This window comes from Ranitomeya imitator, chromosome 4 (genome assembly GCF_032444005.1).
Source record: "Ranitomeya imitator isolate aRanImi1 chromosome 4, aRanImi1.pri, whole genome shotgun sequence".
Classification (NCBI taxonomy): domain Eukaryota; kingdom Metazoa; phylum Chordata; class Amphibia; order Anura; family Dendrobatidae; genus Ranitomeya; species Ranitomeya imitator.
Window position 1 is genome coordinate 641,750,752 of NC_091285.1, and position 15,431 is coordinate 641,766,182.

A 15,431-nucleotide genomic window follows, 5' to 3' on the forward strand; every position below is an offset into this window, starting at 1 on the left:
TCCGTTATAGCCTTTTTGATCCATGTAGCAATGGTACTTTTTGCTACTTTTTTACCCTTATTTTGCACAGAGAGATGGACAAAGAGGTTATGATCTATTCTGAAAGCACGGGTCTGATCTAAGTATTGCAGCAGAATACGTCGGACATCCAGAGTGTTAAATCTTCTTTCTTCCGAGTTTGCAGGATTATGGCAAAAGGTTGGTAGAACAATCTCTTGGGAACGATGAAAGTCAGAGACTACCTTCGGAAGAAAAGAAGGATCTAGACGAAGTACTATTGAGTCATCTCTCACTAGAAGATACGGCTCTCTTATAGATAAGGCTTGTAGTTCACCCACTCTTCTAGCCGAAGTTATGGCTACCAAAAACACAGTTTTATAGGCAAGATTTTGAAGAGAGCAGGAGGACAAAGGTTCAAAAGGCGGGCCTGTAAGACCTTGGAGCACCACATTAAGATCCCATGGGGGAACTATGATCTGTTTTCTAGGATTCATCCTAGTTGCTGATGTTAAGAACCTTTTGATCAGCGATTCCCTGCTAGATCTTGATCAAAAAAGGAACTAAGTGCCGAGACCTGGACCTTGAGAGTACTGGGTCTAAGACCCATTTCTAAGCCTGTTTGTAAAAAATCTAAGATGTTAGGTATATTGGGCTTGAGAGGGTCTGAAAGGTTAGGCAAACAAAACGACGAAAACTTTTTCCAGATTTTGTTGTAGATGGCGTTGGTTACTGGCTTTCTCGATTTTTGGAGAGTAGCTATGACAAGGTCCGATAGTCCTTCTGCTTTCAAGACTTGGGCTTCAGTAACCATGCCGCTAAGTTCCATTTCTGAGGGTCTGCGTGGAGAATAGGACCCTGAGAGAGGAGATTGTTTTTTTTAGAGGTAACATTACCAGTCCATCCACTTGTAGTTGAATGATCAAGTTGAACCAACTTCTTTTGGGCCAAAAAGGAGCTATCAGGATAGTCGGAGTCCCTTCTATTCGTATCTTCCTTAGAACCTTTGCAAGGATTGGGATTGGCGGAAACGCATAGGCAAGCTGGAAGTGCCAATCTTGGACTAAGCCATCCACTCCTCTGGGATTGCCTCTTGGGTTCAAGGAAAAAAAGGTTTTGACTTTTGCGTTCTGGTGAGAGGCAAAGAGGTCGACCTCTGGAAGACCCCACTTTTTTTACTAGCATGTTGAACGTTTGAAGATCCAGGCTCCATTCGCCAGGATGAATGTCCTGGCGACTCAGGTAGTCTGCTTGAATATTTGCAGTCCCTTTTAGGTGAATTGTCGTCAGGGACAGTAAGTGTTTTTCGGCCCAATAAAAAATTCGAGCGGAGATCTTTTTCAAACTGAGGAATTTTGTACTGCCCTGGTGCTTGATATGAGCCACCATGGTCATATTGTCTGAATAGATCTGGACATGTTATTATTATTATTTATTATTATTATACATTTTTATAGCGCCATTTATTCCATGGCGCTTTACATGTGAATACGGGGCAAATATAGACAAATACATTAAACATGAGCAGATAACAAGGCACACGAGTACATAAGGAGGGAGGACCCTGCCCGCGAGGGCTCACAGTCTGCAGGGGGTGGGTGAGGATACACTAGGAGAGGGAAGAGCTGGCTGTGCGGCTGTTCAGTAGGTTGAGGATCACTGCAGGCTGTAGGCTTGTCGGAAGAGATGAGTCTTCAGGTTCTTTTTGAAGGTTTCTATGGTAGGCGCAAGTCTGATGTGTTGGGGTAGAGAGTTCCAGAGTATGGGGGAAGCACGGGAGAAGTCTTGGATGCGGTTATGGGAAGAAGAGATGAGAGGGGAGTAGAGAAGGAGGTCTTGGGAGGATCGGAGGTCGCGTGTAGGTAGGTACCGGGAGACCATGTCACAGATGTATGGAGGAGACAGGTTGTGGATGGCTTTGTATGTCAGTGTGAGGGTTTTGAACTGGAGTCTCTGGGCGATAGGAAGCCAGTGAAGGGCTTGACACAGGGGAGAGGCTGGGGAATAGCGGGGGGACAGGTGGATTAGTCGGGCAGCAGAGTGTAGGATGGATTGGAGTGGTGCCAGAGTGCTAGAGGGGAGTCCAGAGAGTAGGAGGTTGCAGTAGTCGAGGCGGGAGATGATAAGGGCATGCACTAGCGTTTTTGCAGTGTTGCGGTCAAGGAAAGCACGGATCCGGGAAATATTTTTGAGTTTGAGACGACAGGAGGAGGCAAGGGCTTGGATATGTGGCTTGAAAGAGAGGGCAGAGTCGAGGATCACCCCGAGGCACCGGGCGTGTGGGACTGGGGATAGTGAGCAGCCATTGACATTGATGGATAGGTCTGGTGGAGGGGTAGAGTGAGATGGGGGAAAGATTATTATTATTTATTTATATAGCGCCATTAATTCCATGGTGCTGTACATGAGACGGGGTTATATACAAAGTTTATAGATATTGTTTACAGTAAACAAATTTACAGTGACAGACTGGTACAGAGGGGAGAGGACCCTGTCCTTGCAGACTTACATTCTACGGGAGTATAGCAAGTATACCAACATGTTACATTGCACGGCACAGAGTATAGTGACATGTAACAGTGTACAGTACAGAGTATAGCGACATGTTACAGTGTGCAGCATAGAGTATGGTGACATGTAACAGTGTACGGTACAGAGTATAGCGACATGTTACAGTGTATGGCACAAAGTATAGCCACATGTTACAGTGTATGGCACAAAGTATAGCGACATGTTACAGTGTACGGCACAGTATAGCCACATGTTACAGTGTACGGCACAGAGTATAGCGATATGTTACAATGTACAGTACAGAGTATTGTGACATGTTACAGTGTACAGCACAGAGTATAGTGACATATTACAGTGTGCAGCACAGAATATAGTGACATATTACAATGTACAGTACGGAGTATAGCGACATGTTACAAACTCCAGGGTTCTCCCCACCACCCTAGAGTAGTGGTTGTCTCAGCTCCAGGGTTCTCCCCACCACCCTAAAGCAGTGGTTGTCTCAGCTCCAGGGTTCTCCCCACCACCCTAGAGCAGTGGTAGTCTCAGCTCCAGGGTCCTCCTTGCCACCCCAGAGCAGTGGTGGCCTCAACTCCAAGGTCCACCCCATCACCCTAGATCAGTGGTGGCTTCAGCTTCAGGGTCTTCCCTGCCACCCTACAGCAGTGGTGGCCTTAGCTCCAGCGCACACTTTTCCCAGTTATATCCATAGTTTTGCCCCTACACCACAGAGTAGAGCATGCAGACATGTTGACAAGAAATCTGATGGCTTGCTGCTAGCAGGGCCTCTTCCACAGCTTTGAGCTCTCTGAAATTTGACGATTTCTCGCTGATTGACTGGTTCCAAAGACCTTGGTAAGGAACATGATTTATTATGGCTCCCCAGCCCCTCCTGCTGGCATCGGTCTTGATCGTGGTTAGCGGAAGCTGAATCTAGCTCACACCCTTCAGGAGGTTTCTGGAATTCATCCACCATGTTAAGGATGCTTTCACTCGACCGGGTGTGTGAATCCTTTTTGTTAGAGTGCCAGGTCGACCATCCCACCTGTCTAGAATGTGGGTTTGGAGAATTCTTGAGTGAGCTTGAGCCTAAGCCACCGATTGTATGCAGGCTGTCATGGAGCCTAAGAGAGACATTCCTTCTCGAAGAGTAGGCAATCTCGTCTCCTTGAATTTTCTGACTTTTGCTACTAATGGTAGCCTGTGATCGTCTGGGAGAAAGGACATCTGTCTTGCTGAGTCCAGAACCACACCCAAGAACTTTCTGGTTTTTGAGGGTTGAAGCTGAGACTTCTTCATGTTTGGAATCCAACCCAGAGACTTCAATATCTCCAAAGTGGTTGACACATGGGACATCAGGGTCATCTCGGTGGGGGCTACTATCAGGAGATCGTCCAGGTAGGGCACTATACAGACACCTTGGCTCCGGCTAAATGACACTGCCTCTGCCATGATCTTGGAGAATACTCTTGGTGCTGAGGAAATGCCGAAGGGAAGGACTCCAAACTGATAGTGCTCCACTCGATGACTCCCCTGTATCGCAAACCTGAGGTATTTTCTGTGTCTCGGGTGGATAGGAATGTGAAAATATGCATCCTTTAGATCGATGGTTGCCATAAAGGAGTGATGTCCTATCAGAGGAATTGCAGATCTTACAGACTCCATCTTGAACTTGCGATATTTCACATGTTGGTTTAGACCTTTTAGGTTTATAATAATTCGTACATCCCCCTGAGGGTTTGGGTACTAAGAATAGCCGGGAATAATGTCCTTTTCCCTGTTCCAGATGTGGAACTGGGGAGATCACATTTGATTTCATAAGATCCCTGAGACCCAATGTCAACAAATTGTGATCTCTTGAGGTCGGAAGGGTAGTAACTTTTAGACCCTGAGGGGGGGTCAATAGGCCCTCCTTGATGACATTGAGGACCCAGTGGGAACTGGTGATATTTTCCCACTGACCCACATATTTTGAGAGTCTCCCCCCTACCGGGTCGGAGTCATTGTTTGTCCTGTTGGGACTGTTGCTGCTGCTGCTGGGGGACAAAAATATTTTTCCCTTTGCGTAACTCCACCTGCCGGTTTTGCCTTTCCCTCTTGCTTGAGGGGGCTGAGACTGTGGGGCACGAAAAAAACGTTTCCTCGGTTGTTTTTGCTCCGGGAGTGCCTTTTTCTTGTCAGTAGCCTTGTCAAGAATATCGTCTAAGGCCGGACCGAAAACAATCTCCCTTAAAGGGTATAGCACACAACTTGGCCTTTGAGGTGATATCACCGCTCCACATTTTAAGCCAGAGGGCTCTTCTAGCAGAGTTGGAGAGTACGAGAGATCTGGCGGTTACTCTAACGGATTCTAGAGAAGCGTCAGCCAGAAACCCAGAGGCTCTATGCAGGATGGGAAGTGAATCTAATAATTCACCTCTTGGGGTACCCTGAGATATATGAGACTCTAATTTCTCCAACCAGCAGGAGAGGACCCGGGCAACACAAGTGGAAGCGACATTGGCCTTAAGGATAGACGTAGAAGTTTCCCAAGACTTTTTTAGGAGACTTTCAATCTTTCTGTCCATAGGATCCTTTAATTGTGAGGAATCCTCAAAAGGGAGTGCTGTTCTTTTGGCGACTCTAGCCACCTGCACATCAACCTTAGGAATGTCCAATTTGATTGTTTCACCCTCTAGAGGAAATCTATGCTTCATCTCTGAAGGGGTACTGAGGCGTTTCTCAGGCTGTTCCCATTCCTGATCAATCATACTAACAATGTTAGCGTGCACCGGGAACCCCACTCTCTTCTCCGATCTGAGCCTACCAAACATCTGATCCTGTACGGACTGCGGTTCATATTCCTCTTCTAGGCCCATAGTATTACGGACAGCAGAAACTAGATCCTCAATGTAATCTGAGGAAAAGAGTTATTTCCTGACCTCAGCTTTAGGTGATACAGGATCTTCCCAACCCACAGATGAAGTATGGGAGAGGTCTGAATCAGAGTCCGATTCAACCACCTGAATTTTTCTCTTTTTAGCTGGGGAATGTGGAGGTGGAGGAGTAAAAGCTGCTAACGAAGATTGCACTTCCTGTTTTACGAAGGAGCGAATTTCATCCAGCAGAGATGGTTGCTCAGCTTTTACAATCCTGTCAGTACATGGCTGGCAAAGCTTTTTGTCCCAGTTAGGAGGGAATTTAGTAGAACAGACTGGGCACTTCTTTTTAATAGCGGCTTTAGGGGCAGACTTTTCTCCCTGAAATGGAAAGGGAGAGAGGAGTAAGGACACTAAACCCCCTATAGGTACTACCTCCCGGATCCTATCCCTGCAAAACACTCACTGTAGCAGGGGTAGCGCTGTGCTCCGCAGGGCACAAGGAACCATCCATACTGGGGAAATAGCCTTACCTCAGTGGTGGTTCAGCAGGGTTTAAGAACGCTGTCCTGCACCTGCCTCCAGCAATCAAGAGTTCCCCCTCCCCCTCCAGGATCCATGTGAGGGGACGCCATTAGTCCGACATGCCGGCCGGCGATCCCGGAAGAACCGGCTTCCAGAGGAATGAAGGACTGGAAGTGACGCGCGAGACCGCCGACGTCACATCTGGAACGCCGAGCCGTCGATGGAGGGGGAGAACGCCGGGCAGCTCATGGAGGAGCCCGGTGAGGGATCCCAGGCCTGCTTTGCCCTCGTGGGGGCGCGGGAAGGCCGGGAGGGGGTCCCGAGGCACCTGCACAGCAGGACGACGGGAGCAGCAAAAGGAGGAGGCAGAACGCGACCACAGCTGCCCGGCTCTGACAGGCAAAGCCTGCATAAAGGTACCGCAGTCGCCGGCCACTACAGCACCTGGAGACCTCTCCCTGTCCCATGGGGAACAGGAAAGACACTGGCAGGTGGGAGGTCCTTTTAAACCTCTCTGTGTTTCCTGTTCCCCATTAGGGCAAAGAGACAACCTCCATATGCCGTCATGGAAGGTGACTAGAGAAATATAGCTTGAAAAGACTGCCATGGACCATAGTGAGAGACTATAGTAGTCAGTCGTCACTCCCAGACGAGTTTTACCAGCCAGGGGGTCGGCGCCTGACAAGATCTTCAAGCTATATATATTTTTTAGATTATATCTTGCAGCCAGGCTCTGATTCATGCCGCCCATAGTTTGGGCAGCATTGAATAAACTCAAAGGTTCCCTTCATTTGTAGTGCAGCTTACCAATTGCAGTACCACTTTTCACCACCATGGTAAGTAATAGATATCAATGAAATAGCGCCTCCCTCTCGAAATCGGTTTTGTAGAAAAAAAAAAAGACAATATGCTTAGAACTGCCTTATTGTGGAGTGTTACACAAATTGTCATTTTTTTTCTCCCAACTTCTTTCTTACAGCAATTTACTATTCTGTTCACCTAAACTGGAGCAACCCTTTTAAATACACATATCTGAAGACCTAGCTCATTTTAAATACCGCTTCTAAATCTATGCAAAGCAAAAATGCATGCAATAAAACAAAATGGTATACCGGTAAATAAAAAATGAAATTGACTTTCAGAAATGGGTCCAAAATTACCAATTTGATACCATATATAAAAATATGAAATTAAGCCGAATTTCTTTATTAAGGGGCATGTACTGGAAATAAGAAAGTTTTTAGAACATAATTTAAAAAATACAAACTGAAAACATAGCAAAATATATGATTTTTTTTTTTGTTTATAGCAACTGAGAGCTACCAGCCAATTTACTACCAAACTGGTATATATTTTATAATATTTTTTTTTTCTTAAAAAGACATGTAAATATATAATTCATATTTATACATTTTCTAGCTATATACACAAGGAAAGCATTTACCACTTTGCTGCCCATATTTATATTACATAATTAGCTTGAAACCTGTAAAAAAAAAAATTCCTGTTTTCAGGATGATCTAGGCCTTTATTCTGGAACTTGTCCCCCTTGCGGTGTAGGTCTGAACTATATTTAAGACTAGAACTACACTAAAAGGCGGCTTCGGCTACGAGCGACAAAATAGGCCTGACTCAAACAATCAAAACCAGCGGTAAACTGGAATATGCCCCGTACCGAGAGCTGGCCAGCAGAATTTCATTTGATATGGAATAAAATCAGTGTGCGAGATTTGAGCACAGTTCATTTGTGGTAGGTGCCTAAACATTCCTTCGATTTATTAAGACATGACACATTCATAAGATATGAAGCATAGCGGCGTCCTCATCAGTTTGTCTGTATTTAAGATTCAGTTCAACTAATGGCGGACAGAGCTGCATGAAGACATCTTTGCAGAAGGACCTTATCCCAATTTTTCGCGCCAAAGGACATAGTCAACTGTATTTGTGTCTTCTTAATGGCGAAGGCATGCCCTTAGTATGTAAAAAATACCCTGCCAAATAGCAAGACCAATATGCACCAAATAGACTCCAGATCAAAGGTGAATGGTGACGTGAAGTTAGAAGACCAGAACTTGAGATGACATCTTTAAAGGAGAAACTGGTGGGTGCTTCTCCAACGATGAGGTCACGAGTTATCTCAGAAAAAAAACTTCTAACTTTACACCTATCAGATCAGATATTCTGGTACCGACACTACTAAAAGTTCACCGGCCATAAAAGTTAAATAATACTTGTGTCTCGTTTCCATTCCGAACATCTGAAATGTAAGGAGTTCCATCAATGCATGAGGCAAGACTAAAAGACACAGGCTCAAATTGGTCCGTTAGGTCTTGGAAATTTAGAACTAGGTTGAAATAGGTTTTTCTCTTATCGGAATGCATAAAACCAAGTGTCTATTAACTGGGGTGATGACCTAAGGTTAGGTGATCAACGCTTTTTAAGTCCTCCGTTAGCATATTTGGGAAGACATGGTTCATCTGGTAAAGGATCGTGAGAAAAAACGGAATCTTCCCCCGATGAACACGTGGAGCTTCGTGTATCTGGAAAACACGGAGAATACTGACTGACCGGCATGACAAGGTCGAGGTACTCCTAAAGATAAAGAAGGAGGACATAGGTTAATATAGAAATACTGCCGGAGTGATCAGATATTGCCTGGCACACAACCCACAATCCTTTCTCTTGTTTGACAGACATTTATTACCTGGTTAGAGCTTAGCGCAACAATACGGTCCAGATCTTCCACCAGTTGTACAAAGGTTGGTCTTTGACTGGGAACTGCATGCCAGCAATCTCTCATCATCATGTATCTGAGAAAAAAGGCAAAGGGCACATCATTACAGGATTGACTGACCCTAGGCGTCAACCTTATATTTCTCCCCCAAAAAATTCCAGTAAGAAGTGAACTAGAGCAAATCATGAGAAATATCTTAGAATTTTTCCACCACTGTTTGCAAAACAACCAAGCGTAACTGAAGTTTATAGAATAGAGGGAAAAAATTATTACTTCGGGAATGTGCACACATTTTTTTAAACTTAGGCAAATCTGTTCAGTATTTCAAGCAGAAGACGTTTCAGGAAACTCTCGGGTTTTTTTTTCCTGAAAAGCCTTGTGAGTCTTATTTTTTGGTCATTTCCAGAGTGATTTCCCGAGTGATTTCCCAAGAGTTTTTGGCCATTGGTGGGTTTTCCTATGGTATTTGTGCCGTCTTTTTTTTTTTTTTTTTACTGTTTTTCCAATCATTTTTTGGATAAGGAAGAAACAATGAAGGACCCCCCCCACAGGCCGACCTGGAACACGAGCATATCATTACCTCAAAACTGAAAATAAAGATTAAACAACAACCAAAAGATGGATTTCATCAACTAAGGTATCATTGTAATTAGTATAACTGCGCTGATCGGATACTGTCTGTAAGTTACTGTGCACAATCCTGCTGACAGGTTCCCTTTAAGCAAAAACAATGGACAAATGCTCCAAAAGATGTCTGGGTCTTTTCCGGCCATCTTTTGAGTCTTCAAATTAACTTGTATTGTAAAAAAAACAGAGTGTCTTCAGAATGTAAAATGCCAGAAGAATGGACTGGTCACTTATTTTATTCGCTTGCCGATTAAAAGACGTTAAAGTCTGAACATGTTCACACCAGGTCGTTTTACATAGAAATGTTTATATTCATTCTTTTGAGCGCTTTCCGTTTTTTTCAGGCAGTTTCCATGGTGGAATCAACCTAAAAAAGACGTTGCATGCACATAGCCTTACTTATCCATAATGCCGCCATTCTTGCACCAATCCAGTGGTCTCTGCTGGATCCAAAGTCCTTGCCATTTTGTCACCAGACTGTTGTGACCACTGTTGTCAACACAGAGACCAGAGTAGTGGTGCTGATTTAGAGGGGTAAGCAATACTTATTTCTATATTTCATAAGGATCCATTCTCCTCTTGCCATTTAAAAAAAATAAATGGTGAAAAACAATTTTAACTGGGGTGACTGTCCAACCGGCAAGCAGAATCCATGTTGAGTTATAAATTATGTTTGTTGAGGTCGCGCATGCATCTAAATAAAAAGCATTTCAGGCAAAAAAAAATTCCCAAAACGAGAGTCTTAGGTGGGATATGGATTGGTCGTGAGACAACTTGTCATGGATCAAACCGTTCTATACTCACAACTCATTGGTGCAATTTGTTGGCTTGTCCATCCGATGTCCTTCCTTCAGTAATTTAAATAGTTCTTCCATGGGGACACCAGGGTATGGAGAACCTCCAAGTGTAAATATTTCCCACAATAAAACCCCAAATGACCACCTACAGAATAAACCAAAGATATATTATTAATAGAAAAGTCATTTTATATTAGTCACCCAATCCAGAGAGTGTAATATCTACAACATTTCTGGAAAATAAAAACTATAGGAAGTCATAATATGGAATGATACATACACATCACTTTGATGCGTGTAAATTCGATCAAAGAGGGCTTCCGGAGCCATCCATTTTACAGGCAAACGGCCCTATAGGAAAAAATAAAATAAAAATAAGTTAATATAAAAGTTTTTAAAAAAAATACAAGATTAAAACAGACATTCGGAATAGCACATAAATAGCCAGATAGTCTATAATGTAACCAATACTGCGTTTCATGTCAGGTTGATACATTTTTATATGGCATTTTTTTCACTAGATATTACCATGTCTCATCATTTACATAAAACACCTACTCCTTTCTCCAGAGAACGGGAAAGACGCTAAATTTAAAGCAGATTTCCGTGTGCTGACTGAATGAAAAAAAGGTATAGCTTACGGAAGGTACATGGACCAATGCAAATCAATGTGGTAGTAAGTCACATGAACGTTTTCATAGACAGACTTAAAAAAATAAATAAAATAAATAAAAATAAAAAAAATTGCAGCATGAACTACTTTGATCCGTTTTTCGGAGCAGACTTGCCCATTATAAGCAAGTGCAGAAAAGTCGGACTACTTACGGGTTACATCCATATATCATTTTTCATGGATCTATTGCAATTATTAAGATAAACTGTATTTTGCCTATTATATTTTGTGATGTTGCTAGACACTCCTCAACATGGAGATTGTAAAACCAAGCAGGAAAAGTTATGGGATTACTGAAATCACAGGATCAATCGATCTAATGTCCCAGATGTGATTGATGGGAGATATGTCCGGAGACGCTACAGTACATGGTAGCGCATTTAGGCTACGCAGGCAGCTCACAGTAACACGAGAAACTGCTCCCGTGACACTTTAGAGAAATGGCCGTACCACTGGTTCCACAACTGATCCATTCTGTACTGAGGATTAAATTGGACGTCACATACCAAGCCTAAGGAATCAAACATTGTCTACACAAACCACCAGAAGGCATTTGCATGATACTAGCCTACGAGCCAGATGTCCGGCTACTGGTGATCCATTGACCTCATTCCACAGCTCTTAAAGACTATCATAGTGCAGAGCAAGAGGGCATTGGAGGCCGAAATAAAGGATTATCCTCATCAGTGACGAGTCCCATTTTGTTTTGAACACAACAATAGCCACAGTTTGGTTTAGAGACCACTTGCCCAACACCATTAAAAGGACTTCATGAGGGAGCCACAAACCGGTCCTACTCCTAGGATTATGTTGTGGGATAACCATGTACGATAGCCAGATCCCTTTAGTCCTAATTCCAGATGACTAAAAAGTTAGGATCTACATTGATTTGGTTGTAGAACCAGTGGTATGGACAACTTCTCCAAAATGTTCCAGGAGCCGATTTTCAACATGACATTGCCAAGTCGTATGTTGCTTGTGCTACTGTGAGCAGCCTGAATGGCCTAAACAAGCACTTTGATAAATTGCAAAGGGAGCTGCCAGCAGCAGATGTTGATGATTTGCCCAAGTGCACTCAGAATGGTGCTCAACAGAATGAACATTCCTCAGGCAACCATTATGAACCTCATTACACGTGGTGTTCACATTTTATATGGAATAACATTTTCATCATTTGCAGATCGCTTATATTCCATAATTCCACGACTTCTTACTGGTGCTGCGAATTCAATGTGGAGGAGTGTATAAAACGGATGCTTTATGGGAGTAAAAAACTGACATATGGAAGCTATAGTGGTGGCAAATGACTGACGCACAATACTTTACTAAAACTCTTACGTTTGTTGTCTTTTTGTAATAGTCAATGTGATGAATATCCCGAGCGAGGCCAAAATCTGCAATCTTCATCACGTTATCCTCTGTGACGAGAACGTTACGTGCCGCTAGGTCTCTATGAATGCACTGCGCATAAAAGTGTAAAACCGGCAATTAATTATAAGGTGTCGGAAGATGGAAAACACATACACAACAGTACCTTAAAAAGGCATTAAATACACTGCACAATATGGAAGTAATGCATTGGATAATCTACCAAAAAAGTCTCAGAAAATATCTGTGACTTGGAAATGTTCTAAACATGCTTTTTTGCCCACAGCATCTGTAAAATACCTTTTTAGAAGCCAAATATTCCATGCCCCGAGCCACCTGATAGGAACAGGAGACCAAATCTTTGAAGGAAAGCAACTCTTCAGGGGCACAGCTAGGATTGTAGCAATACTCCATTCCTGGTGGTCGTCTTGCACGCAAGTATTCACGCAAGTTGCCTTTAGAGGCATATTCTACAATCACATAAAGAGGACCTAGAAAACCAAACCAAGACAAGGATCAATCAGGAATGAAGAGATCTATCTGGATAGGAGTAGACCTTAAGTTTTGGGAAAAAAATTCTGTCTTGCCTGAAGTCTCATCTTCTGAGAATTTGTAAAGATCCTTACAATCCCATTTTATATTTTGCAATCTATCACACTGTCCCTGTGCCCTCAACAAGGTTAAATTTGATTGGTCTAAAGCTATTAAAGGGGTTATCCAGGACTAAATTAGTTTTATTTGGGGTCCCAGTTAAAAAAACAAACAAAAAACAACACAGGCAGGTAGTTGCCAACTACCTGCCTGTTCTGTTAGGCTCTGGCTCAGAGTGGTCACTGACTGCTTCTTTCATCAATTCATCTATTCCATGTGAACAGAGCACCTCTTCCCCTTCCAGGCTGTTCTGTTGACATGGAGTGACTGCCAGCATCATACCAATTTGACAGCCAGCTTCCCGCAGGTAGGCAGTGGGGAGCTAGCTGTCAATCATCGGCAGTCATGCTCCATCAACTGAGAAGGGCGGAAGAGAAGCCGCTGCTCTGTTGACGTGACATCATCCAAAGCCACAGGAGCGGTCTGTGAATGCTCTGAGATGTCATAGATTGGTAGTTAGCAGTTACCTGCCTGTTTTTTTATTTCCATAGTAGGAAAAATAAGTATAGTCCTTGATAACCCCCCTTTAAAGCTTCAAGGACATTCAATGAAGAGCCCTGTGTATGTCATCTCAAAGAGAGCCTTCCACTGGATTTTTTCATTTAAATTGCTGCTTTTCCAACAATTCTGGAACAGTTTTTCTTTTCTCCTGTGCCTCTCTGCAGCCAACTGTGTTAATACCACAGAACTTCTGTGGGCGTTGTCACGTTCTGATTGGACAGCGTTAAAGGAGAAAAAGGAAACTCCCATCTAGAAGTTCTGTGGTTTAAGTCCCGTTCGTTGAAGGGAAAATGTGCATCTTAATTTCTGTGGGACATCACTTTCTAATGGAGGGGCGCAGAAGAAAACCTGTTCCAGAATCCATGGATAAGTATCAATTGGAGGAGATAATCATGTTAAATTCTGATTTCAGTTAAATCTTCTCTTTTTTAAAGGGAGCAATTCAGCACAGAATGACTGTTCAAACATGGGTGCTCGGTGCACAAAAATGTTTCAGTGCACCTTCCAACTTACCGTACTTGTTTTCCATCTATCTCCATTCACCTTTTTCTTGATATAGACAGCTTTGGCTTTACAGGAGCCATCGAAAGGTGAGATGAATTGAAATCAAGTAGGTAGAAATGTGCAAGTGGTTGGCCTCGCCACATCAAGTGCCTGTGCTTGGTTTCAACAGTCAATTTGTACGGATAGACTCCCTTTTACAGTACCAAATTAAGTTAGGATTCACTTTGTGATATCGATTACATTGGGTCAACAAACTAAAATTAGTTATTCTTAAAATAATATATCTACAACTTATAGAACATATTCTACCAAAAAAAAAATACAACATAACTACGTAATAAACATTTAGGGAATAAAAGAAAAAATTGGTACGATACTGTACAGCATTGTAATAAGATGTAGATGGCAATACAAGCCCCTGCTGGGAGATAGTTAACACCACTACAAGCCTAAGCCAAAGGCTTAGGGGCCGGCTGCTATTCCCCATTTAATACTGTTTTTGAAAGGATTGACACGGACCAGTTATTTTATTTCTAAAGTGCTGCTTGTGAAAATGGGTGGGTGTACACTCTCTTTGGGAAGAGGACAAGCCTAAGCCAAGGGCTCCTCTTCTCCAAATAAAGAGGTTACCTGCATAGTAAGTTTACTAACAGTATAATTTGAAGTCCACAAATTTAGATAAAGGGGTTATCTAGGACTATTTTAGTTTTTAGGCTCATATTAAAAAAACAGGTAGTTGCTAACTCCCTGTCTGTACTACCCGGCGCCAGCACAAAGTGGTCACCGACCGCTTTGGCCAACAATTCAGCTGCTCAGAATCAAAAGAGCAGCTCTTCCTATTCCAGGTTGCACGGTAGAAGTTGTGCTGATTGACAGCTGGCTTCCCGCAGTTAGAAAGCAGGGAGCCGGCTGTCAATCAGCATGATGTCGGTAGTCACACCCCATCAACAGAGCAGAGCAGAAGAGAAGCTGCTGCTCTGTCAACGTGATGACAGTGGAAGCTGCTGAAACACCAGTGGGAGCAGTCTGTGACCACGCTGAGCCTGAAGAGATCAGTGTCGGGCACAGCAGGCAGGTAAATAGCAACTCTTTATTTTTTGCTATGGGCCAAAAAAATAGCAAGCAAATCACAGTCCCGTATAACTCCTTTAATTATTTTCATGCTTTAACTACATTCAACACTTATTACATTATGTTCATTATTGCAAAAACTTACCATCTTGTGTACAGGCTCCGAGAAGATTTATTATATTTTTGTGCTTTCCTATCATCTTCATCATTTCCATCTCCGAAATTAGATCAGAAAGGTCCTTCTCACTGGCATCAGCTAAAAAAGGAAGAGTACAGGTAATGATAGAGTATGGTAGGGGTGAAAGCAGAACATCCTTCTCCCCACCACCAGCTTTCCATTTCTTGCTAACATTGCACTGGCTGACCGTTACTAAAACAGCAACATTTTCTAGATCCCATTGCAATCCCGAAAACACTGCATAAGGCTATCCCCTATAAAGTAAAAGTATATCAGGACATGAAAATATTTTATGGTTTCCCTCTGTAGGTTTACATGCACAATGAACAGCCTAAACTGAATAACTAGTGCAAAATTTAGGAACACGTTAAAGGGAACCTGTCACCCCCAAAATCGAAGGTGAGCTAAGCCCACCGGCATCAGGGGCTTATCTACA

At 43.1% G+C, this 15,431-nt stretch overlaps 1 protein-coding gene across 6 annotated transcripts in view; it reads right to left on the reverse strand.

Moving 5' to 3' along the window:
- Positions 1 to 7,081: 7,081 nt before the first annotated feature.
- FGFR1 (fibroblast growth factor receptor 1) overlaps positions 7,082 to 15,431 on the reverse strand; it is a 107,840-nt gene continuing 99,490 nt past the window's right edge. For all 6 annotated transcript variants that reach the window (XM_069766890.1, XM_069766887.1, XM_069766884.1 and 3 more), the window contains 7 exons: positions 14,963 to 15,073; positions 12,391 to 12,581; positions 12,061 to 12,183; positions 10,330 to 10,400; positions 10,057 to 10,194; positions 8,596 to 8,701; positions 7,082 to 8,483 (listed from right to left, as the gene is read on the reverse strand). In XM_069766890.1, coding sequence (XP_069622991.1) covers positions 8,319 to 8,483; positions 8,596 to 8,701; positions 10,057 to 10,194; positions 10,330 to 10,400; positions 12,061 to 12,183; positions 12,391 to 12,581; positions 14,963 to 15,073 — 905 coding nt within the window. In that variant the 3' untranslated portion in view covers positions 7,082 to 8,318. The remainder of the gene's footprint in view (positions 8,484 to 8,595; positions 8,702 to 10,056; positions 10,195 to 10,329; positions 10,401 to 12,060; positions 12,184 to 12,390; positions 12,582 to 14,962; positions 15,074 to 15,431) is intronic.